At 42.1% G+C, this 27683-nt stretch overlaps 1 protein-coding gene across 2 annotated transcripts in view; it reads right to left on the reverse strand.

The window, feature by feature from the left end:
* Nucleotides 1-443: 443 nt before the first annotated feature.
* The window catches only part of LOC127577878 (uncharacterized), a 90228-nt gene continuing 62988 nt past the window's right edge, over nucleotides 444-27683 (reverse strand). For both annotated transcript variants that reach the window (XM_052029515.1, XM_052029514.1), the window contains one exon: nucleotides 444-653. In XM_052029515.1, the coding sequence (XP_051885475.1) occupies nucleotides 559-653 (95 nt within the window). In that variant the 3' untranslated portion in view covers nucleotides 444-558. The remainder of the gene's footprint in view (nucleotides 654-27683) is intronic.

A 27683-nucleotide genomic window follows, 5' to 3' on the forward strand; every position in this document is an offset into this window, starting at 1 on the left:
AACACGACAAGGATAGACTATATTATACACTGTGCAAAACCACAATATGTGTGTGTCTACGGTATTGTTTATTTTAATTTGAAAAGGAAGCCAAAGTGGAGTGGAAATTATTTCAGATGAAAGATTTTCCCACAAAGGTCTCTCAGACAGAAGAGTGCTATCCTACTGATTAACAGGGCAGGTTAGACAGCAGGCATGCCTGATTGTTTTCAATGGTGATCGGCATCCTTCCCAGTCCTGGAGGAAGCAGCGTTAGAGGGTTCAGTGCCAGCCAGCGTAAGTCCTGAGTGAATATTTTTTTTCCAGCTGGCAGGCCACTGTGGCAGTCACTGGCTTAGCTGCCATCCATAGTGCCAATTTATGGACCATATCTCCTTAACCTTTGGGGTGCTGGAATGCTCAGTGGTCTTTGGATGAAAATGAAGGACAATTCAATCACAGTGTTTGGACTTTTCAAATGCACTATCTGTTGCTGTTTATTTAGTTACATGCAGATCGACACAATGGCCGGTCTCAGAGAAAGCAGTATGGATGAACTTCCAACTGATCTACGTGGAATTAACTATATGCATAGCTAGCTGATTCATCCCGACCTGTCGTTGGCCATCCCTTTGAAGTTTTACCAAACCTCTGGTGTGGGGTCATATTGATATCTGGAAGAGAATGAGAAAAAAAAATCAGTGAATTGTTTTCCTGATCGTCCACTGTAACTTTGGCAGAAGATGTCATTCATGTGGTTTAATTTGTGGGGGGGGGGTGGAATGGGGGGGGGGGGCTTGGGAGAGGTTCCAAGGCTCTTCCACCAAAGCTGAAGCAGAAGATGCACAGATCCCAGCGGAAGTTCACTCTTAGGGGTTCTCGCCAAGTAGATGTTACAGCACTGCCTTCAGACACAAAACAGCAGGTACTGAGATTGTTATCACTGTGTGACCCACAGACTTCAGAAAGTGGTCAGCATCAGCCATCAACTTCAGCGTTTAAATCTCTTAGTGGTGAGAAGTTCAAGGATTTTAATACATGCATTGAATCTTGCAAGGAAGATCATAGGGTTATACAGCATGGCTTCGACCCAGCTGGTTCATGCCGACCAAGTTGCCTACCTGAGCTAGTCCCATTTGCCTGCATTTGGCCCATATCCCTCTAAGCCTGTCCTGTCCATGCACCTGTCCAAATATCCTTTAAACATTGTCATTGTACCCTCCTCTACCTTTTCCTCTGGCATTTCACTCCATATACCTGCCACATTTTGTGTGAAGAAGTTGCCCTTCAGATCCTTTTTAAATCTTCCCCCTCTCACCTTAAATCTATGCCCTCTAGTTTTAGACTCTCCTCCCCAGGAAGAAGACTATAACTATCCACCTTATCTGCACCCCTCATGATTTTATATACCTCTATAAGTTCACCCCTCAGCCCTACGCTCCAAGGCAAATAGTCCCAGCCTATCCAGCCTCTCCTTATAACTCAAGTCCTCCAGTCCAGGTAACATCCTCGTGAATCTTTTCTGCTCCCTTTCCAGCTTAATGACATTCTTCCTATAATTGGGCAACCAGAATTGCATGCAAATACTTCAAGTTTAGTCTCACCAAGGACTTGTACAGTTGCAACATGACATCCCAACTCCTGCACTCATTGCACTGACTGATGAAGGCAAGCGTGCTAAACGTCTTCTTCACCACCCTGTCTACCTGTGTCAGCACTTTCAGGGAATTCTGCATCTGTACCCCTCGATCTCTCTGCTCTACAATTCTCTCCAGGGACCTACCATTTACTGTAAGTCCTGCCCTGGTTTAACTTACCAAAATGGAACACCTCGCACTCGTCCAAATTAAATTCCATCTGCCATTCCTTGGCCCACTTTCCCAGATTATCTAGGTCCTGTTGTAATCTTAGATAAGCTTCTTCACTGCCCACTACCCCACCAATTTTGGTGTCATCCACAAACTTACTAACCATGTTAACAACATTGTCATCGATATTAACAATTTGGATGACAAACTGTGGACCCACTGCAAAAAGCTGAAAAATACAGACTGCCTCTCTTCCTGTTTACTCCCAGCAATGATCACGGTTCCTTTTGAATCCTACATCTTCTCAAAGCTCCTTTGCTTCCTACCCCTCTTGGTTACATTTCTTCAGCCCTGTCACAATCATTGTCTTCATCCCTCGAGTTCTCTCCTCAAGTTAAATATCTTCCTTTCATCTCATCCCACTGTCACTCACCACATCTTTAGTTTAAGATCCCTCTACTCAAGTTAGAGGTCTCCTTACATCTTGGGTCCTATGCTTTTGTTTCCACCCATTTCCACAACAATTATAACCTTGTGTATGCGAGGGATTAACAGTTCCATCAGTTTACATTCTCTGGGAGCTGAACTGGACACGGTAAAGCCAGTATGGTATAAGCTTGCAACTTTTACTTATCCCCTCTCTCTGCCAAAACACCATCATTCAGGCTATTTAGAATTGCTAATCTGTGCAGGAAGAAGAAAGCAGTGACAATGAATAGGCAACAGCTGGTGGGGAGTAGAGTGGTTGATCAATGGAGAATAGGGCATCATTACTGGGAACACACACTGATGAGTTATACCTGCTTCCTCAGCTTCGTCCTCCTGCTCTTCATCATGGAACTGGTAGAAGGCCTTTGCCTTCAAGGTGGCGAGGATCTGCCAACATGCAATAAGCCACCCCAAGTCCTGACACATGCTCCACCAGGTACTGTGGGTTCCTTCAGTGTCAGCATTGGAAGCGCTGTTTCACATACTGCCCTCAATCATACTGCCAACAACATTGTGACTTCGTATTGCATCCAAGGAATCGATCCGACAGCTCAAGGTCCGACAGAGGGCAGGGTATCACGAGCTCACTGCCCTCTGCTCTTCTCCATCCCACTTGTGGCTCACGTTACAGCACTTGCAGATCTGACTCCATTCTCTACTCTGAACGGTGTATCTGAGCTGGTAATGTACAGATGTGAAGTCAGTGACAACGTGTCTTCCTCATCACTGTCTTCCTCTTCCTGCACAGTCAGGGAAGTTTGTAGTCCTTGGGCATTCAACATGAAAAAAGAGCAAAGGCAATGTTGTGCGGCAGTGAATGGCTTTACATAGTCTGCAGTTTCTGAATCAGAGAGACTGTAGGTTGAGAGGGAAGGTCTGATGTGAGGTAGAAGATTAGGTAGGGAAACACTGCTACCTTCTATGGTGCTCGCCATGGGCTCAGCCAAACTCCTAGACCCTGCTGGGCCATACAGCTATACCTCTCCACTGTGACTGGTTGCTGCTGCATTCGGTTTTATGCCACTTTCCCGTGTAAGAGAGAGTGCAGTGTATCAGTGTGGGCTCGGCAATATACTTGGGTGATACGGCTATTATGGTCGAATACTTAGCACTGAACATGAGCTGTGAGATCTAGGTTTGAGACTTGCATCAGTGCAAAGTGTGCGAGTCCAGAATGATAGAGATTGTCAGGAGATAATAACCGAAAGTGTGATCCATTGAACAGTGCCTAAGCACAAAGTTGGCATTTGTAACTGTATTCATGGCTGCTCTTATATGCAAACTTTCTCCAGCACTGCTAGTCACTTGCATTTTTGGTCTCCTGCTGAAGTACCCTGCCAATCAACAGATGGTTAGCACTGGCTGGATCCTACAACCAATATAATCAGCAGGTCACATAAAGTGGTATTTTGCCTGCATAGTACTGAACAGACACAGGTAACTGCATTGCAATTTGCACCCATTTGCCCGTTGAATTTAGCCTCTGCTGGAAATCATATGGACAAGATAATTCGAAGCTTCCTGTTACACGCTCATCCGCCTCCACCTGCTTCCTTGTGTATTAGTGCATACAACTAAAAATGAGAGACTGAGCCCTATGGAATCCCAATGGTAATAGTCTTCAAGTCCCCCAAACACCCATCAACCATTATCCTCTACTTCCTACCAATGAGCCAATTTTGCACCCAATTTATCAACTTTCATCTCATGCACCTTTACATTTTTGACTATCCTGCCACACAGAACCTTATCAAAATCTATGCACATTACACCAAATATACTGGAGACACAAAAGACTGCAGATGCTGGAATCTAGAGTAACAAACAATCTACCGGAGAAACTTAGCGGTTGGGTTAATTGCTGAGCTTCCATTGCTCTTTTCATTTTTTGCAGCACTCCAGATTTAACCCCATTGGGGGACATCTTGTATTTGGCTATCTTAAGCACACCAGTACACCAATGGGTTGAGCAGCATCTGAAGGGGGAAAGGAGTTGTCAACGTTTTGGGTTGAAACCCTGCATCAAATATGCTGACCTCACTGACTTTCCTTGTCACCTCAATCAAGTTAATCAAATGTGACCTCCCCTTAACAGATCCACACTGACTGTCATTATGAATGTTTCTGAATGTCAGAAATGATTAAAAGATATTAACGAATAGTCAAGATATTTTTAAAAATCAATAATATTTTTAGTCAAGAACTTACAAATACCTAAATAAACTGAAAGTATTTAAATAACCATCTAAAAAAATCTAAAGCTGTAACCCTCGCACCTATGGAAATGGTCGTAGAACTCACCATGCCAAGCTGTTCAAGCAGATTGCCAGCAAACAGCTGTCACATTCAGAAGTTGCACACATGTTTGGAAATTCAGAAACTTCTGGTACTCAAGCAGGGAAATGACAACATTGACACGGAACCTGCTGCTATTTCCCCACAAAATCTGATCTACCACTACTGCACAGTCTGCATTCAACCCAACACCCCCTGCTCTAAGATTCAAGAACATCAGAACTTAAACACTGGAAGCAGGAGTAAGCTGTTTGGCTCCTCCTACATGCACCAGTATTCAGAAAAGACCACAACCAATCTTTTACCTCAGCACCACTTTCCTGGACTAAACCCATATACTTTGATTCCCTTAACATTCAAAATCGATCTATTTCTATCTTGAATCTACTCAGTGAATGAGCCTCCACAGCCCATTTGGGGAGTGAATTCAGGAGATTCATCTCATCTCTGTTATAAATGGCCAACCCTTTATTTTGGGACTGTGACTTGGTTCTTGCGCCCCAGATAGGGGAAGAATTATCCCTGCATCTACCTGTCCAACCATGTGAGAGTTTTGTACATTTCAATTAGAACACCTCTTATTCTAAACTCAAGAAAGTCAAGACCCTCACAGATTAATCTGTCCTGATCAGACAATCACCCCATCCCTGGAATCAATCTTCACTGCATTCTGCTCATCACAAGTTTACCCTATATGGGTAGGGAGACCACATCTGCACATAATATTCCATGCGAGGTCTCACCAGTGCCTTGTATAATTGGAGCAAAACATCTTTTGTACTCAAGAGCTCTTGCAATAAAGGCCATCGTAACTGGCTGTCTTCCTAATTCCTTGTTGCATCTACGTGTTAACTTTCAATGATCCGTATACATGGACACATAACTCTATTTGAATATCAACACCTTTCAATCTCTTGCCATTTAAAAACGCTCCTTGCTTTTATTGCAACCTCTTATATTTCCACATTATCTTCCATTTGCCATGTCCTGGCTCACTCACAATCTGCCTATATCTCCCTCAAGCCTCTCTGCATCCTCCTCACAACCCACACTGCCACCCAGCTTTGTATCATCACTGAACTTGGAGACAGTACCCTCGATCCTCTCATCCAAAGCATTAATACAGGCGGTAAGCAGCTCGACTCCCAGCACCAACCCCTGCAGCACTGCACTAGTCACAGCCATCCAACCCAATGACCAGTTCTCAATCCATACAATGTATTACCCTGATCCCATCTGCTCTAATTTTGTTCAACAACGTCCTGTGGGACACCTTATCAAATGCCTTCTGGAAGTTAAAATACATCACATCCACATGTTTCCCCCCTTTCCATTCTGCTGGTTGTAACCTCAAAAAATTCCAACACTGTGCCAAACACTGTACTGAATTAAACTAAATCTCATCTGCCTGCACATAATCCACATCCCTCCATTCCCTGTACCTATCTAACAGCCTCTTAAATGCCACGATCGCATCTGCTTCCACCACCACCTCTGGCAGCCCGTTCCAGGCACTTACCAAGCTCTGTGTAAAAAAACTTGCCCCGTACATCTCCTTTAAACTTTCCCACTCTTACCTTAAAGCTATATCCTCTAGTATTTGACATTTCTATCCCGGGAAAAAGATTCTGACTGTCTACCTTACCTATGCCTCTCACAATTTTATAAGCTTCTCTCAGGTCTCCCCTCAGATTTACTATCAAACAACAAATGTCACGTCATCTAAGTCAGTGATAATAAATCTGATTCTAATTCTGATTCTGAGCTTCCAGCATTCCCAAGAAAACAACCCAAGTGTGTCCAACTTCTCCTTACAGCTCATTACCTCTAATCCAGGCAGCATCCTGGTAAACCTCTTCAGCACCCTTTCCAAAGGCTCCACATCCTTCCTGTAATGGAACAACTAAAATTGCACACAATATCACAATATTCCAAGTGTGGCCGAACCAAACATTTATATAGCTGCAGCATGACTTGCTGACTCTTGTACTCAATGCCTGACCAATGAAGGCAAGCATGCCTTATGCCTTCTTTACAACCCTAATTCATAGCCACTTTCAGGAAGCTATGGACTTGGAACCAAAGATCCCTCTGGACATCAAAGCTGTTCAGAATCCTGCCATTAACCGTATACTTTCCCCTTACATTTGCCCTGCTATCACTTCTTTAATAATAGATTCTCGCAATTTCCCTACCAACATCAGGCCAACTGATCTGATTCCCTTTCGTCTCTCTTATTCCTTTTTTAAATAATGGGGTTGCATTATTACTTTCAAATCCAGAATCTATGGAACTTTGAAGGAAATGGTAGTGTAGCAGTTAACGTAACACTTTACAGCGCCAGTGACCCGGGTTCAAATCTGGCCACTGTCTGTAAGGAGTTTGTACATTCTCCCCGTGTCTGCAATGGGCTTCCTCCGGGTGCTCCGGTTTCCTCCCACATTCCAAAGACGTACAGATTAAGAAGTTGTGGGCATGCTATGTTGGCGCCAGAAGCGTGGTGACACTTGCAGGCTGCCCCCAGCACACTACGCAAAAGATGTATTTCACTGTGTGTTTCGATGTACATGTGACTAATAAAGATATCTTATTTTATCCACTATTTCAAAAGTTCATCAAGTTCACTCCTTAGAGAGAAGTTGGTACTTTCAGCTATATACTTCCATTAGGTCATTTAAAGACACAAAAGGCAACAGTATTCATAAATGTAACTGGCTTTCTATCTCCTTTCTTTCAAGAGGCAGTACCTTGGGGCTGAGGGTGACTTACTCAGGTTATGTGGCTATTTGGTGAACGATGAAACCAACAAAGAAAGCACAGACAAGATGTAACTATGTTCATGATAAATATGCAATTTGGTTAATGTTAAATTCTTGTTTGATATTTTATATTGGCTGTTGAGAATTTACCACTAAAAGACAACTTGTCTTTCAGAAAGTAAACACGAGAGCCTGCAGATGCTGGAAATCTGGAGCTACACACAGTTTACTGTCCCCATGTGTTTCAAGGAAACCTCCAGCATTCCAGTCCCCAAGAAAAGTAAAGTGTCTCAAATGACAACCAACCAGTAGCGGTTAGTGTAACGCTTTACAGCGCCAGTGGCCCAGGTTCAATTCCGGCCACTATCTGTAAGGAGTTTGCACATTTTCCCCGTGTCTGTGTGGGTTTCCTCCAGGTGCTCCGGTTTCCTCCCACATTCCAAAGACATATGGGTTAGGAAGCTGTGGGCATGCTATGTTGGCGCCAGAAGCATGGCGACACTTGCGGGCTGCCCCCAGAACACTCTGTGCAAAAGATGCATTTCATTGTGTGTTTCGATGTACATGTGACTAATAAAGATATCTTATCTTATCTTATAATGAATGCTTTGAAAGATTGGTAACGGTCACATCAGTGTCAGTCTCCCAGACAATCTAGACCCCTTGCAATTAGCATACAGGGAAAAAAACATCTATGGGGAACATATGGCCATCTCCCTTGCACCACTTTCAACTCTGGATTTCCTTGACAATATGAATACCTATGTCAGGATGCTATTTATTGACTACAACTCAGCCTTCAACACGATAATACCAAATAAGCTCATCTCTAAAATCCTGGACCTTGTCCTTGGGGGCCCCCATCTGTAACTGGCTTCTAGACTTCCTGACCGGCAGTCAGTTAGAATTGGTCATACTATTTCATCCACCCTTACCCTCAGTACTGGTGCTCCACGGGGTTGTGTGCTCAGTCCCCCGCTCTACTCCCTGTCTACCCATGGCTGTGTGGCCACACACAGCACCAACTCGATCTTTAAGTTCGCCAATTATGTTATCGGCTGAATCAACAACAATGATGAGACGGGGTACAGGAAAGAGATCACGAACCTTGTGTCCTGGTGTCGGAACAACAACCTTAACATCAGCAAGATGAAAGATTTGGCAGTTGACCTAAGGATGTGAGGGAGGGAGGGGAGAACAGACACAACCCTGTCCTCATCAATGGAGCTGCTGTAGAGATGGTCGACAGCCTCAAGTTCCTCGGCATCCACATCACTAGCAACCTCTCCTGGTCCCTCCACAATGATGTGGTGATCAGGACAGCTCATCAGCAGATTCACTTTCTTAGGCAGCTGGGAAGATTTGGCATGTCCACGAGGATTTTCTCAAACTTCTACAAATGCGGTATAGAAAGTATTCTGACAGGTTGTATCTCAGCCTGGTAGGACAATTGCTCTGCTCTGGACCAACAAAACCTACAGAGAGTGGTAAACACAGCCCAGACTCATCATTTCCTTCCATCCAGTCCATCTTCACAGTGCATTGCCTCAGGAAGGCTAATAGTATCGTCAAGGATTCCTGCCACCCTGGCTGTTCCCTTTTCTCTCCTCTATCTTCTGGGAAAAGATAGAGGAGCTTGTAAGCCTGGATGTCCAGACTTCAAAACCGTTCCTTCCCCACTGTTTCCCACTGCTATCAGAGCTCTGAACCAATCACCTCTTTCACATCCCCTTCCCAGTGATTCTGCCACGTTCGCAGACTCTGACTCTACCTGCCTCACTTATTCAGCTATTGTCACTTTATTGTTTTGCACTACTTCAGATTGCACTACAGCCTTTGCACCATTCTGCTGTTTTACATCTGTCATTGTATTTATTATTACCATGTATACTATTTATTCCGTGAGCTTCATACAGACAAGGAATTTCATTGCACCCTGGTGTATATGACAATAAACTAATCTAATCTAATGTACAGAATTTAAAGGAAAATGTAACAGGTAAAGGGGACATTTAGCCTATGACTCATATACCACAGATGCTGCCTGACCTGCTGAGGGTTTCCAGCATTTTCTGCTTTTATTTCAGATTTCCAAAATCAGCAGTTTATAAATTTTAAATTAGTCAAATGTTGCTCTATGTTGGGCAGACCTGAGGCAAAACCACCATTCATACGCCAAGCAATTTGAGAGATCTTGCCGCAAAAGTGGGCGAGGTTCCACAGAGTTCTGGAGGCCAAGATTACAGCAAAAACTTTACTAAGTCACAGGTGAATCCCCATAAAGAGGAAAGAAAAGCCTGAACCAAAGTGAACCAGAGGACGTCTTTATTATAACAGACTGTGGCATTGCCAGGCACTTCTGTTTTCTCCAGTCCTGAAGCTCAAAAAACTGTGTTCCTGTTGCCAAACATTGTGCTGGATCTCAGGCTGTAGGCTGCCAGCCAGGAGTAAAGTTGGTACGATTTGCTGAGATCATTGGACACTAAAAACCTGTTACAATAGGAAGAACTGGCTGTTGCATATTTCCCAAAAAAAGGAATTTGAGGGAGAAGGGGAAAATTAGAGTGATGGTATTTATTGACCAACATGCAATAGGAACACGTTTTTTGTAAAGTTTCACCCAGTTGCTGGCAACTGCTCTCACGTTTCTCTCTCATCAGCTATTATTTGTTAATCTTACCCTGAGAGACTGGGAAAGTGGGAGGATGGGGAATATCATTTGGGTGAGGTGGGGATACTCGTTTGAGTGGTGAACAGATGATGTCTTGCAGGCAACTTGGTGAGTAAAATGCATGACTAATTAAAGCTGGGGTTCCCTACAGCTGTTGTCGTCTGCATTATTGAACCGCAGAACTTTCAAACGCACAAGTTGCTCCATTCCTGGGTAAAGTTTCCAAAATACCAAGGCATGAAGCAACAGTTATCATTCAAGGTGAATGGAAGTATTGTGAGATGAATCAAAGTGGCCATGGCCATATTTCTAAAGGGAACGACTGGCATTAAGGAATAGGGAACAGGTCTGTAATTGAACCCACAGCAAAAAAGAACTGCAGATGCTGGAATTCTGAAATAAAAACAGAAAATGCTGGGAACACTCAGCAGGTCAGGCAGCAGCTGCAGAGAATAAAAGAGAATTAATGTTTCAAGTCAGTGACCTTCCCTCACAATTGTATTTATGAATTCATTTGTTGGGTTGAAAGATCATTGACCTGAAACATTAACTCTTTTTCCCTCGCTACAGATGCTGCCTGACCTGCAAAGTATCTCGAGGTTGATATAAGGTATACCTGTATTTCGTTTCAGGTAAGTAAGGTAAGTTCTGTATTTTTTTAAGTAATTTTACTTTATTTTAATGCTAGAATTATTTATTTGTGTTGTTAGTTAATTTATTTTTATTTTTAATTGCATTGAATTATTTAGTCATTTTAAAAGTTGTTATATGTTTCTGATTATAAGGTATTTAAAACATCTTCACAAAAGCTTTCTTTGTAGGCTCTGACATGACTTGAGGCTTCACCCCCATGCTTGCCTTCTGCTAAAGCTTGTAAGGGCATTTCAGGAAGAGTGGGGCACTTCACTGGTACACTGTCTGAGGCCTTGGTCTACAGGATATCATCTCATCAGTCCTCCACAGATGGCCCAGGTTAATGCAGGCAGTTAATGGGCTGAATCCAGCTGCATTTAGTATGATAACCTTTTTAAGGAAATATTCTGAGTTGAAATGCACTGTAGTTGTTTATAATTACAGTAATATTCAGAGATTATTTTGAAAGGAGGGATTTCCTTTTAATACCGAGCCAAACAGCTGGAGACCTTGCCAGGTGCAAGCATTGGTCTTATTACGTGTAAGAAAATTATTCAAATGAAAACAGCTTAATTCCCTGACAATTGACCTGTGTCTTCTGAAGTCTAATTGGCTGAGAACAGCCTAAGAGTAGTGTTGGAAAATCTTCTAACTATTCAGACCAGAACAATCTTGAAGGTAAATTAAAAAGAAACATGACTAGGTGTAAAAATGGTCAGTCAATGGTCAGTCAATTTGTCAAGACTCATTTTGGGCTTCTGCCCTTGACCTATTACATTTCTGATATCTTGGGACTTGCATTTGGCTACTATTTTTGACTTACCAATTTGAACTTGCTGCATTAGAGTCAACTGAGTTTTCCCCTACAACTTAGCAATCCTTTGGCGTAAAATCCCCATGCTGGGCGGATATTACCATCTAACGTCATCCACTATAACCTAACCTGCAGGTGACATTCACCTGTTAAAGCCTGCAAAGCCTCCAAAGCCTCCATCCTGTTGAACTTTTATCCAACTATTGATGATTCCAGGACTGTGCCTAACTCATGTTTCCCAAGTGTAACAAGCTCGTCACTCACTTATTGGGAAAAAAAAGAGGAAAAAGTGTTTTCCACCAGGTTTTCATTGAACAATTGTTTGTTAGGTCACTGTGCACCAACCTTTTAAAGCATCCAAACATGCACTATGCAAGTTGTAGGCAAGCAACTTCTCTCTGATGGCATAGCTCTTACTGACATTGGCGAAGTTGCCCTGCCTTCAGTTCTGTTCCAAATTAGCCAACTCCAGGAGAGATGTGCCCCTTCTGTCCAAAAGAAAAGCCTCAACCATTCCAAACTAAGTCGCAAGCTTCTCAACTCTTTTTACAGTTTGTTAGGACAGTGATGTCGGAATCCACAATGGAATTATGATGGCATCACACAACATTGATTCATTTAAATAACTCCTTTCACAACCTCAAGGTGTCCCAAAGAGCTTCATAGCTAATGAATTATCTCTGGTTTAGTCACCACTGCCGTGCAAGTAATAAAGGAGCCAATTTGTGCTTGGAGCAGTCTGCTGAACAGTAATACCCTAAATCAGACAATCTCTTTTAGTGATGTTGAGCCGAGTAAGAGTTCTTTAGTGATGTAAATGTTTTTTTAAGTGAAACTTCTGTGCAATATGATGTGTAATATTTTGATGTATTCTCCTGGAGGGGATTGGTGTGAAAATCAAGGTGGCATGTCATTTTAAGAATAGCATCTTTGGTACTTAACAGTATCAGTAATTACAATCTTCACCTTGCTTTGCTTGGTGACACAGTGGGACAGCAAGTAGAGCTGCCGCCTCACAAAGCCAGAGACTGGGTTCGATCCTGACCTCCGGTGCTGTCTGTGTGGAGTTTGCACGTTCTCCCTGTGACCATGTGGGTTTCCTCCAGGGGGCTCCAGTTTCTTCCCACATCCAAAAACTTGGGGTTAATTGGCCACTGCAAGTCACCCTTAGTGTGCAGGTGAGTGGTAGAATCTGGGAGCATTAATGGGAATGCAGAGAGAATAAAATTAAATGGGATTAATATAGGATTGGTGTCAATGGGTGGTTGATGTTCGGTATGGGTTTGGTGGGACAAAGGGCCAGTTTCTGTGCTGTATGTCTCTATTATTGTCTGATTCTGTCACATATTTTGGGAGTGGCAAATCTTCAAGGACATCCAGCCTTTGAAAAGTCATCCTTCTGATATTCCAACTCTCCTTTGTTAGTAACTACAGCTTAGTATCAGTTTCTTCCCTTTTATCAGCACAGCAAAGCAATCTCATGTGCATTCATACTTAAAATAGCCATACAACTGAGATTGACAATTAATGGCATTTTTTTTTACATATCTTGTTTCCTTAAATTGATAAAGAGTTCAATGAAAAGTATTTAGTGAAAAGCAGCCATTGTTTAAGAAGAAAAAGCTAGGAGTATTTATATTTTGAAGATAAACATTTTACAAAGGAAAGATATCTAGTTTAGACTATTGTAAAGTCTTTCCATGGTTTGCAGTTTCTCAGCTCCCACTTCGCATTATCTGGTTAAATTGGATGCCTGTGAATGAAAATTTATGTCACTTATTATCATCCATTGTAATCCAGAATATTTCTACAGTTTCTTTCTTTTGGAAGAAACAAATGATAAACCTGGTCTCTTGCCGGTGAAATTCATCCAGAAGCAAATTAACAATATTACACTGGCCCAATGTTAATAATGAGTCAGATCTAGCACATCATGAAGTCATCTGTACAGCCAGCTAAATTCAAACACTTGTTCAGGCCTCCCCAGGAGTATAGAGGTGGCCAAAACTCATAGGACATGGCCAATTTATTCTTCTGGGAGTGAAATAAGAGAAGTAATAACAAGGGAACAACAACTTAGTATAGAAATGTCCCAAAGAGCTACATACATGACACAAAGCCACATAAGAGGTATTAGTTCTGGTTGCCAGATGCTTAGTCAAAGATGTAGGTTTCAAGGATGGTCCTAAATCCCACAGTTTGGGATTTAAGCAGCTGAAGGCACAGTTGTCAATGGGTGTAGTGATGACAATCAGATACATTAGTTGGGTTAAGTAAACTGTGCTAATCTATATGGGCTTTCCTTCCAGTGTATCATTAAAGGACATTCTTTCAAAATTTTCTTTGACTATTTCTCAGTTTGTTTTACTCTCTTAAAAGAAAACTTCAAAGTTCCCAATTTAACAAAGACCCTGCCTCCCTGTTCCAATGACAATTTGGGACATAGATAAACCTCCCCCATTAATATAATCATCAGGGTGACATTGAAAGAGGAGATTTTGACATATTGATTCTCCCTTTGTGAAGAAAGGTTCAAATTTTCTTTCAAATCATAATGAAACATGGCCTAGAAGTTGAATTTCATAGTTTCTGTTTTCTTGAACACCACTGTTTTGACTCTACTTATATTAGAGGTGGTTCCCAACTGAAGTTGTGCTCACTGGGAAATTAGAAGAACACTTCTGTGCACTATGTACGTTAGTGTGTCTGATGTCTTCCTTTTTACAGTTATGCACAAAACAATATCACTTCCACACTTGCTGACAAAAATTGGAGCTCAAAGCTCAGTGCAATGACCAACGTTGAATGGTTTCAGCAGAACCAGCAGCACCCAATGTCAGCTTGGTGTACATTTCACTATTTAAAGAAACCCTCTGCTAACATTGTGAGATCTGAACGGGGTGCCTTCAGCAGTGATCGCAGGCTGCTCAAACATCTTCCACACAGTGTGTTACAATTGGCATTGAATGTTTCATCCAGCATTTAACTGCTGAGATATTCATTCTATGGGTGCCTCAGTGATGGCGCCATTGGCAGGTCTCCAGTACAGAAGACTCTGTTTCGGCCATAGCAAGCTACCCAGATCAGATTCGGCACTTTGGGGCTGCAGGCAAAAACATGCCCACCAGTGAAGAGCCCATTCTCATAGAGTCTTCAGAGATGCCACAGTCTGCCTGGACTTCCCTAATGAACAAGCTATTTGCAGCTTCAGGTCTTTCAAGGCTGTCATCACTAAGATTTTGCAGGAAGGCCATTGGAGACCTGGACTGCTCTCTCAGTGTTGATCAAGGTCACTTTGATCCTCAATCTCCCTGCCATAGGATCTTTCCAAGTAGCTGCAGTAGATCTCTGCAACGGTTTCCAAGTTGCTGAATTGTAGAGGTCACCCGGGTACCGTATTTGTGAGGAAATCATTGCATCTAAATTGATTTTGGTGAGAAGGATCTGAGATCTGGGATCAGGGTCTGGGATTTGCCAGCGTTGTGTCAAACCTGATTAGAAGTTAGTGCTGAGGTTAGCTATGTATTAGCACACTAAAAATGGTGCAATCCAATTTCTAGGCATGTTTCTAGTTATAAATAGTCTATGGACGTTGAAGGACTCCTTTAAAAAAAAAATCCACTCATCGGCCTTCCTTTTCCTATAAATGATACAGCTCTCCTTACCGATCTTAAAATCTATCACAGCAGAGACTCCTGTCTCGACTACAGGAAGGGAGATTAATTTTGATGGCTGGAACTGACAATGTTATGACTTAAAAGATCATGCTGAAATGACAGTGAACATTAAGGAAGCTAATGCTATAACTAAAATCAATAGAACTTCAGGACTTCCTGCCTTGTATGTAGTAAACACAGCGAAAGATTTCTGGCTCCTCATAATATATTATCTTGAAGGGTAACCTCTGATTTCCAACCTCTCTGTAAGATTAACAGTACTTTAAGTAAATACTGCACAACAATTCACCAAAAAATTTCAAATAAATTAGTTGTGGAAAATACCTGTCAAGCTTCTCCAGCTGAAACTTGGTTCAACTGATGATGTATTTCTATTTTATCAGGTCAACCACCCATCCTGCATCCTCTACAATTATTGCTTTTTACTAAATGTTGAAAAAAGTCAAAGTTATTTTTAAACATCTGTTCGCTCGCATCCCCAAATCTCCATTGTCAATATGTTGTGATACATAAAACGGTTACAACTAGAAATTGAATTGCACAGTGCTATAGTATTATGCCTTACGCAACTCAATTTCAAAGACAAAGCAAATTGAACATTATGAAATTGATACAAGTTGCAGGAAGTCTGGGATTTTCATTAGCCCTCTGTTACCTGATACTCTGTTGCACAGAGGAGACAGGACTCAAACCATGCATGCAAAGCCAGGCTTTTGCTGTTTGTGAAACCAGCTTCAATGTGCCTTAAAGAAGGTCAGGATTAGGAGCCTGCCTCAGATAGGTCCCTTTTAAAGTAGGTATATGCCCAGCTCTCCTTCAGGACCCCCTGTATCTTCTCAACCCACACCTCAGAGCTTCTCACCCACTCAAGGTCATGATCATCACATGACCAACCCCTCCAACACAGCTCTGATGACCTAACACCTACTACTCTCCACCCCACCCCCATAACCATTGATCCATCCCCTTTGCCACCAACCTTCCCATCCAATCAGCAGCCCCCACCTGACCAGTGACACCCACTCAGCCACTAATCACACTCTGTCCAGCCAGACTACAAGGCTACCAGCCCCCCGGACATATAATCTTATTTCCACACCCTCTTGCATCAACCACTAAGTTATTTCCCGAGCTGCCTACCATCATCAGCAAAGAAATGGAAGGTGTCATTGGCAGTTCTTTCAAGTGGTACTTACTCAGCAGGACAACTCTGCTCCAGACCTCATTACACCCTTGATCTAAACAAGCACCAAAGGACTGAGCGGATATAAGGAACAAGAGTTAGCTGTTCCAGAGGTGAGGAGAGAGAGACTGTCCTCGGTATTAAGGCAGCATTTGACTGAGTGTGGCATCAATGAATCCTGATAAGACTGAAATCAATACACATCAAGGGAAAACATTCCAGTGGTTGGGGTCATACCACACACAAAGTATAGATGTGATTGTGAGAGATCAATCATCCCAGCCCCAAGGTGTTACTGCATGAGTTCCCCAGAACAGTGTCCTGTGCCCAACCATCTTCAGCTACTTCATGTGACCCTCATTTCATCATAAAGTCACAAGTGGGGATGTTCACTGATGACTGCACAATGCTCAATTCCATTCACAACTCCTCAGCAAATCAAGCAGTCCATGCTTGCACGCAGCAAAACTTAGCCCACATTCAGACATGGGCTGATAAATGCCAGATAACATTCATGCCACATAAAGTTCCAGGCAATGACCATCTCCAGTAAAGATAATTAAAGCCATTGGATATCAATGGTCCAACCACCTACCTTTGATAGTCAATTGCTTGACCTATCCTGAGCCCCACACCATCAATGCCTAGGAAAAACAAAGGACTGCAGATGCTGGAATCTAGATGAAAAACACAATGATGCTGGAGGAACTCAGCAGGCCAGGCAGCATCCAGTGGAGAAAGCAGGTGGTCAATGTTTCAGGTCAGGACCTGAAGAAGGGTCCTGACCCGAAATGTTAACTGCCTGCTTTACTCCACGGATGTTGCCTGGCCCGCTGAGTTCCTCCAGCATCATCATGGTTTTTCATCAATGTCTTGGTGGTCACCATTGCCAAAATTCCCGCTGGACCAACTACATTAAATCTACCAGAGGAAGTCAGAGGCTGGGTATCCTGTAGCATGTGACTCACCACCTGATGCCCCAGAGCCTTTCCATCATCTACAAGGAACAAGTCAGGAGTGGCAATGGAATATTCTGCAAGAATCAGATACAGTAAATTCAATCTGTGCAATTTTCTTAGCCTTCTTCAAGCAGTTGGAGCACACATTAATATCACACAGAGCAGGTACCTTTCCTGTCGGGGAATGTAAAAGGGCAAACAATGTTGACTTTGAACGGCAAAAGATTGCTTTGAGTATTTGAATCATGACTGCTTCCTTTTCATGTTTTATTTACTCTCCTCAACAGGTACAAATGACTTCCAGCCCATCACATGCCTGTTGCTCCCATGACAAACAGGCACAGCAGGATCCCTTCCTCTCTGCAACCCTGCCTGTTGGAAATGCATAATCATGGATATTCTGGCCATCTTTACTTTGTGGACTGAAAATTATGTGGATTGGACCTGTGATTGAGGAGATAAGGAACAAGATAAGGCTATTCAACCCACCTCAGTGTTCAATTAAGTCATGGTCGATCTATAACTCAATTCCTTTCAATCTCCACCCTGCACTCCCCCCAGAAATTTCTCCACAACTAACATAACCCATCAATCTCAGCCTTGGGAGCAATTGACTTGGATTCCACAACCCTCAGAGAAGAGAATTACAGATCCACTACCTTTAGTGTGAAAAAAATATTTCCTTGTTTTCCTCCTGAATAAACTAGATCTATTCTTGATTTCCCTATCAGATATTTTTCCCCATAGTTCAACTTCACCAGATGCTTTATGCACTTCTGCTGAAGTTATAGTGGAGCAATAGCATAAGCCCTGAGGCTTTAAGTCTGCCAACCATCTGCAAGGCACAATTCGGGAGTGAGATAGAATACACTCCACTTGCCTGAATGAGGTCAGTTCCAACACAACTTCATGACAGGTACACCCGTTTGACAGATACCACATCTAATGTCCTAAACATTCTGTCCTTCAACGATTGGTGGCATCTACAAAATGCATTGTCATCACTCAACAAACTTGCCAGATAACACCTCTCAAACCTGTCACCTCCGCCACTGAGAGGGACTAAATTGCAATCACCCTCAGTCTCCCCTCCAAGTCACTCACAACCCTGACTTGGAAATACAGATCAGTTCCTTCATTGTGGCTGGGCCTAAATCTGGGAAGTCCCAAACCAACAGCACTGTGGGAGCATTTCCAAAAGAAGCACTGCAATGGTTCGAGAATGGTAATCAGGGATGGGCAATAAATGCTGGTCTTGCTTGTGATGCCCACATACTGGAAATGGGGAAAAGATGAGATCCACTTCCACTTTAATATTTGGCAACGTTTCTGCTTCTTTCAATGTAAGTCACTGATAGGGGATCTACAAAAGAGTTCTTTCAACTCCACAATTAAATCCAGTGCAGATTTGTCAATGGAAACAGTAGATGGATCATCACTGGGTCAAGCCCTCAATGAGCTGCCACACCAGCCTCAGTGCACTCCAGCCCTTCAGTACAGTCCCATTGACCTAGCCAACCATCAGAGAAGCAGAATATTCCTGGGCCTTTAAAATAAATCATTATGCGCACGTATATGTTTTTGGAACAAATGAATGCTTCTGTTCTGCTTCAATTGAGCGAGCGGAGGTGAGCTCACAGCATAAAATTTCACTAAATTGGCAGCCTTAGCGAGTGAGGCCATAAGGAGAATGGGAGTGCGAAGTGGGAACCTTTACAATAATGCAGTAAGGAGAGCTTTGCAGGGCTGGAGGTTAAAGCAGGTTACCTGAACAGGAGAAGGGATTCATACCTTGTGCATTCCATTCTATTTTGTCCAAAGTCAAGGTTCTGCAGAACCTCACAGCTAAACTCTAATGCAACTCTAATGTGGGAATATGGAATTTCCAGATCTCAATGTGAAAAATTGATTTTTTTTAAAAAGTCATTGACGTACTTTGTTTTTTTATACATAAAAGGTCCTTCATTTTAAACTGATTGGAAATAGTTCACCCTGTGAGATCCTCTCCCTTACAATAACCACCGTTATATAGCCTTTATTAATAACATGCTCTATAATGCCAGTTAATAATGGGAAGAGAAGTTTCATATGATTATGACTTTGAAATATATCACCATTCCTTCACCATCACTGACTGAAGCAGAGATAATTACATAATAGTTACTCAATGCTTTAAACACCAATATTCTTAGAGCTGTAAACATAGGGTTATTAATCCCTATATATGTCATACTTTGCAAATTTACCTACTAAACTAGGCTCAGTTTCTGCAAAATTAGCCAATTATGGACGAGACTGCATTTACCTAATCTTCACTCCCTGAAACAAAGAAGATTGAGAGGAGATTTAATCGAAGTGTACAAGATCATGATGGGTTTAGAGGGGGTAGATAAGAGAAAAGCTATTCCCATTAACAGTTGGTTCAAACATCAGGGGATACAGGTTCAAAGTGATAGGCAAGTGAGGAAGAGAGTGAATGAACAGAACTGGGTGGATTCCTCTCCAAAGAGCCAATGGTGGCTTGATGAGCTAAATACTCTCCTACTGTGCTGTATTAATTCTATGATGATATTTTATAGGCAATATGAATGATACAAGTTTGAGAGGTACAAAATGATGGGAGTTAAAAGTTCATATAGATATCCAACCAAGATAGCCAACCACCCCACGGAATATACTTCTATGGGACATATTTTCAAGATAAGGGGCCGAGGTACTTGGAAATTTCTTCCCGCAGAGGGTAGTGAATCTCTGGAACTCTCTGCCCCAGAATGTTGTGGAAGCTGGATCATTAGATGGATTTCAAGTGGGGGTAGATATATTTGTCAAAGATCAGGGGTTTGAGGGTTATGGGGACGTGGCACAGAAAAGGAGTCGAGACCTGAGATAGATCAGCCTTGATAAAGTGATGGGGCATTCTGTGGAGCCTCCTCCAACTCCTATGTTCTTGTGTTCTTCTGGTGTTTAGTCCATCCATCTGGTATGGACTAATGTCACCTCAGATCCACCAAGGTGGTTGTCCCTTAAATGGCATAACAGTTCAAGAGAGGGACAATAAATAAGTGATTTTTGCAAGCAATATTGGGATTTTCAGACATAATTAATAAAGGGAAAAAACTTAGACTCAGTGCCTTATACATCTTTGTGCAGGCTCTGAACTTTTGAAGCCCACTGCCAATCTCTACCCTAGCCGACTTATGGTTGACATTTTTAGTAAACAGTTCTTGATGGCTTTATTAGTAAGCTTAAGCACATGTGGACATTTAGATTAGTGCACAATGAACCAACACAATTCGGCATCAATCAGGACAGCAGGCAACTGAGAGAAGAGACATATCCAAATGGTCCAGAGATAGCAGGGGGACCATAAAAACGATTAGGTTTTTGACGTCTATTCTTATGACATTAGTAATATTTAACTGGATTAGTGCAAGAACTTCTTTTGACCTCTGGAACAAAGCAGAGTGCTTATTCTCTCTTCTTGTACTTTCTGAACTGTGTGAATTGTGGAGAGTTCCCCTGGGAAGTAATCTGAGGACAGCATAACTTTGAGTTACAGACAGTTCATGTAGTACAGTTGCCAGTTTTATCATGCACGAACATGATGAATTATAGTGTCAGTGTCAGACAGTGTATGCTGCTTGAGAGCCTGATTGCAGCCAACAGTTTCAGAGCAGCTAATTTAATACCGCATCTCTGTGAAAGGACCGCAGTGGGACGTGAAAGGATGAGTCCTGACCCTTGAGGAGACTTGAACAAAGGATATTTCTCTGCTTTTCTGCCTAATCCCAAATGTTACATTATCTGTATTTCTACTCTTATCCCCTAAAATCCTTTCCTATACTTAAAAAAGTCTCTGATCAATTGTCTTTCACTTTGGTTTAAAATGATTTTAAACCTTAAAAATAATTCTAATGACATAGTGATGAAATATTGTACATAGGCTTTACATAACATCATTATTGGGCGGCACGGTAGCGTAGCAGTTAGCGCAACGCTATTACAATGCCAGCAATCGGGGTTCAATTCCTGTCACTGTCTGTAAGGAGTTTGTACGTTCTCCCATGTCTGCGTGGGTTTCCTCCGGGTGCTCCGGTTTCCTCCCACATTCCAAAGACGTACGGGTAGGTTAATATGGGTTTAAAATGGGTGGTGCAGACTCGTTGGGCCAGACAGGCCTGTTACCATGTTGTAAATAAAAATTTTTTAAACATTTAAAATTTTAAAAAGTTACAAATTGCCTTTCATGTACAGGGCATTATGTGATGAACCTCAATCTTTTTGATCACAAAACAGACGGTAGTGTCTATTCTGGCTAGAGGTAGTCTGAGAATCAATGAGGTACAATTGAAGAATAGTCACAATTGTAGTATAAGAAAAGGCAGACCCTCAGGATCAAAGATGACTTGTTTCCACTCTAGATGGCTAATAATGTCAGAACTGTGGACATCTTCATAGATTGGATAGGATCTGCTGATGGGGCAGGTGGGTGAGTAGTTTGTGAGGTGATGCATTTCCTTTGCCTAGTACACGGGGTTCTCTGGTCACATGGATTCAAGGTTCTCAATGCCATTCAGATCACTCCTTCTCCACTTTGAGCAGTCAAGGACCAAGGATTTCCAAGGAGTCAGTGAGAAAGGGACTGCCACACAGCAAGGTCCCACAGACAGCAATGAAATAAGTGAGTTTACTGGTGCTGTTTAAGAAATAAATATTAGTCAGGTCATCAGAAGAAATCTCTACTTAGTATTTGGCTAGTACCATGAGATCTGAAAGGGCTATAAATCTCAAGTTTATTGTCTCATACATTTTTTTTGATGAGTGTATTTTGAGTAAAAATAATGTGAATTAAAATTCCTTTGAAAAACAATCTTTATAATATCAAACACGCAGACTGTCTTATATGGATTTTTATAGTAAAACAGAAATAATAAGCAAAAGAAAACTTTATTTACCTCTTTCCTTCTTTATTATGTTATTGGTGTTTTCCGTAAACATGCTCAAATTCAAGTCTTTAATTAGGTGCCAATCTTTCTGCTTAGTTTTGTTTTGGTACAAACAAAAGAAATGCAGATGTTCAGACGATGTAGAATATTGCACAAGCTGCATAAAAGCAAACTGCACCAAACTTTCCAAAGTGAAATGGCCATATTTTCCTACAGTGGGACATCTAACAGTGTCTCCTTGAAGTTAGGCTTTCCCTTATGTATCTAGGGATTTGCACTCTGCCAGTATCTTCGTTACAAGGTCTGTGATGGTTCAAAAAGGCCATCTACCAGCACCTTAACATATTGGTATCAGTTTACTATTGCCACATCTACCGAATACAGTGAAAAGCTTTTGCTTGCATGCCATCCAGGCAGATCGTGCCATACATAAGTACATCAATGTAGTAAAAAGAAAACAGAATGCAGAATCTGGTGTTGCAGCTACTGAGAAAGTGCAGTGCAAGTAAAGATATAAAATGTAGAGAAATTGTAAAGAGAAATTGAAGATAAATGCCCAAATGGAAATGAAGAAGATGGAGTTGGAACAAAAAAGGATAGAGTTAGAAATGAAACAAAAGAGTTCTGATTCTGATGATGGTTTTATAGCCAGTAGGGAGGTTCGATTAGGCCCTCCTTTTGAGGAAGATCAGGTTGAACAGTATTTCCAACATTTTGAAAAGGTTGCTGAGTTCAAACTGGCCAAAGGACGAGTGAAGAACATGCGGCCCAGACTACAATTTCTCTTTAGCATATGAAATTTATCTTCAGTGTATGAATTCATCTTCAGCGAATGAATTCATCTTCAGCGAATGAATTCATCTTCAGCGAATGAATTCATCTTCAGCGTATGAATTCATCTTTAGCATATGAAATTCACAGCAGTAAGGAATCAGGATTAAATGCTGGATTTGCCACTTCATAAGAATTATAAAACAACAATTGTTTTCCTGAAAAACTGTTGAAAGTACAAAATGATAAAGTTGCAGCAAGGGGGGGACATCTGAGACACTGGTGAACAGAGCAAGCAACTGTGTTCTCCTTTTCCACAGAGTTGGAAGATTGTGAAATTAACAGTACAAGGAATGAGGAAGGAAATGTAAGCTAGTGTGGATAAATTCAATGATAAACCAGATATATAAAGAGAGAGAAAAAGAAACAATGATCAATTGGATTCAGGGAGAGAGAAAAAACAGAATAAGTAATTTTAAGCTTGATTCATTTAAAATCACCAATAACTGCAATCGATAAAAATGAGATGTTTGGTAGTTCATTTCCAGTACTGTTTAGATTGTTTGCTAGTAATTATCACATCCTTATTACCGTATTTGAATTTATTATCAGGGAATGTGAAGAGTACATAAACTCTCCACCAAAACTGTAAATTCTTGACATCTGCAGGATCACACCGGACAAGTCCTAATGCCCAGAGTCACTCCCCACAATTCCCATACACCAGCTCCAGCCTGGCTAAGGAAGGTCTATCTCTCTGGCCTCCTATATCCCAAGATCCAAGGTATGATCCAGGTGGTGACTGAGTCTCAGGTTGCAAGTGAGAAAGACTTGCCTTGAGATACACTGACAGCTTCTGACAGCCGGAAGAGTTCGGGTAGAGGGTTTACCCTCTGTAAAACTAAATAATTCAAGCAGTTTTAATCTCACTGACGTTCTGAAACAGCTAAAAGAAAAATTAAAACTGTCATAAATAATTAAAACAAGTTATTGCATTTCCTTAAAAAAGAGCACATTAAAAGACATCAAACTATAACAAAATAATTTTGCAAAAGTAACACTTTGTCTTATAAATCTGTGCCTTAATATTCAAGGTGTTTTAGATCCAATACCAGGTTTGACCCAACATAATACTGGACGGCCATCCCCCACCTCCTCCTCCCCAACACCCACCAGTAAGTCCCAGACATCTGCATTACAATGAGCATGCCCTGGAGTTACTTCTGTTTCAACAGCTGAACAACTGGAACCACTGGCCACAGCATGTGGCATCCAAAAGGTGAAATTCATTCAAAAAGGTGAAATGGCCAAAAAAAAATTAGATCATGGAACACTGTTTATTCCCATGCTACATCCTTACCTGGTCTGGTCTATATACTACTGCAGACTTTGCCCCCTCAGTTCAGGGACAATTCGCGATGGACAATAAAAGTTGGCCTTGCCAGTGACACCCACATTCTACGAACAAGAGAAAAAAAATCCACGGCAAACCCGAACTTTCCTGCACAGGTTATTCTATGTCTCCATGTGAAAAACAATCAGCAATCCATCTTTTGTTTTATTTATTTACAGCGTGATAACAGGCCCTTCCGGCCCAACGAGTCCACGCCACCCATTTTAAACCCAAATTAACCTATCCGTACGTCTTTGCAATGTGGGAGGAAACCGGATCACCCGGAGGAAACCCACGCAGACACGGGAGAACGTACAAACGCCTTACAGACAGTGACAGGAAACGAACCCCGATCACTGGCACTGTAATAGCGTCGTGCTAACCACTACACTACCGTGCCGCTATGGTACCGTACCGTGGCTATGAAACATTCATAGCAAATCCAGAGACTTGAGCAGCACTAGGGTAGGAACTAGGTTAGATATTTCTGCAGCAAAGGTATGAAGCATGGTACTTCGGGAAACTACATTAAAAGGTATGGCAGTAAACAAGCAATGGCTATTACTTGCAAACTGTGTATTAGTTTCAATTTGTTACATATCAACAAATATGTAAACTCTTAAGGCACAAAAACCCAACAGGATAAGTGTTTAACCGTACCTAACAAGCGAAGTATTGGATCAAAGAAAATGGCTTATAACATGGCAAAAACGAACAGAAAGCCTGGTGATTGGTGGAAGTTTCCGATTTCACAAACCAAGAGAACCAAGAAATTCATAAGTAAAGGGAAAGAAGAATATGAGAGGAAATTAGAGAGAAGTACAGAAGTTGGTCCCTTGCAGACTGAGGCAAGAGAAATGACATACGGTTCCCACAGATTGTAAAGTAGCAGGTGTAACCCCATTATCCAAGAAAGGAGGAAGATAGAAACGGGGAACCAAAGACCAGTTAGCCTAACACTGGTATAGGGAAAATACTAAAGCAAATAGTAGCAGGGTACTTAGAAAATAATAATAGGATTGCACAGAGCCAGCATGAACTTATGGAAGGGAAATCATGTTTGTCAAATCTGCTGGTGCTTTATGAGACTGTAACTAACATAATAGATGAAGAGGAACCAGTGGATGTAGTGTACTTTGACTTTCAGATGGCAACTGATAAGGTGCCACAAAAGACGTTATAAAAAAATAAGAGCTTAGTTCACCCACTAAGCTGGGTGGCAGTGTGGGCTTCAAGGAGGATGTGGTAAGACTTCAAGGAGACATGGACAGGTGAATGGGCAAGGACATGGCAGCTGGAATACAATGTGGAAAGACATATAGGGCCCTGTTGAGATTGCACCTGGAATATTGTGTACAGGTCTGGTCTCACTACCTAAGGAAGGGCTTAGTTGCAATAGAGAGAGTTCAACAAAGGCTTGTCCGTTAACTTCTAGGATTGATTCCTTTGCTCTATGAGGAGAGACTAAACAAGCGGTGCCCATATTTTCTAGCACTTAGGAGAATGAAAGGTGATTTCATTGAGGGGTGGCCCAGTGGCACAACTAGTAGAACTGCTGCCTCACAGCTCCAGGTAGGTTAAAAGGCTGCTATAAATTGCCCCCCACTGTGTCAGTGAGTAGGAGGTTCTGGGGCCAGAGTTAATGAGAATGTGGAGAGAACAAAATGGGATCAGTGTAGGATTGACAGATAGCATGGACTCAGTGGGCTGAAGAGCCTGTTTTCATGCATTATGACTCTCTGATTTGCTTTGAAAATTCTTACAGGACTTGATCGAGTAGATGAAGAGATAATGTTTCCTCTGGCTTGTGTGTCTGGAATGAGGAGTCACAGACTCAGAATAAGGAGTCAGCCATTCTGGACTGAGAGGAAAAGCAACTTCTTCACATGGTGAACCTTTGCAGGCTCTACCCAAGCAGGCTGTGAAGGCTCAGTCACCAAGTCATATTCAAGACAGTGGTTGATAGGATATAGGCCATTCAGGGAATTGATGGATATGGATCTAGTGCAGGGAAATGGTGCTAAGGTAAAGGATTAATCATGCCCTTTTTAAATGGTGGAGTAGGCACAAGATCCACCCCTGCTTCTATTTCTTATATTTTTATGTTTTTATACCCAAAATGGTTATGTACACATCCACTAAATTTCCTGAGAAACACAGCAGTCATTGCAAATGTGACCCCACTTTGAGAAAGCTAACCATGTGGTCACTGCATCAGCTTTACTTCCAAACTCAAAGCTCTCTCAGCACGCATTGTACTCTGGGCTGCAACATACCACTTTAAAGCCCCAAGTAATCAATGGCAGATAGTGTTGGTGCGCTTACTGTCTCACATCAATGTGTTGTTTGTGCGGGAGGTGGGACTTAATGAGCACCTTCCAAAGGTTTCTCTCTTCAGAAGGAGAAGAGGACATGACTGGATGTTGGCTGTCAGTTCGAGCTGTAGAGCTGGAAGTGGTCCCGTACTTTCCAGTGCTGAGTTAGCAGATACAGGTACACAGACATTGAGCCTGAAAAGCCACTAACACACCTATGGGCATTTGAGTTGGGTGTTTGGTGTTGTGTCATTGCACTGAGAATTATTTCCATCAGCCTGTTCAATATCTTATGACTTTCTAGTTGGTAGGAAATGGAGCTGACACAGAGCTATGAACAGCGGTGAGGCTGGTGAAGGTTAGCATCCTGACTGTTCTTCCCAACATGATGAATACAAAAGAGCTGAAGGATGCAGGTCAAGGCCTCCAATGTACCAGGTGAAGCACTCATGGGAGAATCTGAGCCTTAGTTGGAGATCTTAACCAAACCCACCTTCATTACTGTGTGTCCCGGAGTGGCTGTGCTCTCCATGATGCAAGCATACAGATTTTTGGTCAGTGTTCAGTGACTCTATGAACCATTGATATTGAGCTGTCTTTAACATGTGAGCAAGAATTGCTCTCTGGCTTGGTGTTCTGACCTTACCCTTTAAGGTGCAGAGAGATTGCAGTGCATCAGGTAGTTCAGCTGCACCTTTGTGCCAGCGTACCCAGCAGGGAGAAACAGGAAATCAAAATGGACAACACTTAGCAGGTCAAGCAGCAAGAAGGAGAAACCAAGTTAACTTTTCAGATCCGAGGCAGAGCTGTTCTGATGAAGGGGGCCTGGACTTGAAATGTTCAGTGTTTCTCTTTCCACAGACACTGCCTGACCTGCTGAGTGTTTCCACCATTTTCTGTTTCAAATTACCAGTATCTGCAGTTTTTTTCTGATTTTCATTTTGGGTGAACTTTAACATAACTCTACCCTGCACCTCAGGGACAGAATTCC

The sequence above is a fragment of the Pristis pectinata genome, chromosome 14 (genome assembly GCF_009764475.1).
Source record: "Pristis pectinata isolate sPriPec2 chromosome 14, sPriPec2.1.pri, whole genome shotgun sequence".
NCBI classification, from domain to species: Eukaryota; Metazoa; Chordata; class Chondrichthyes; order Rhinopristiformes; family Pristidae; genus Pristis; species Pristis pectinata.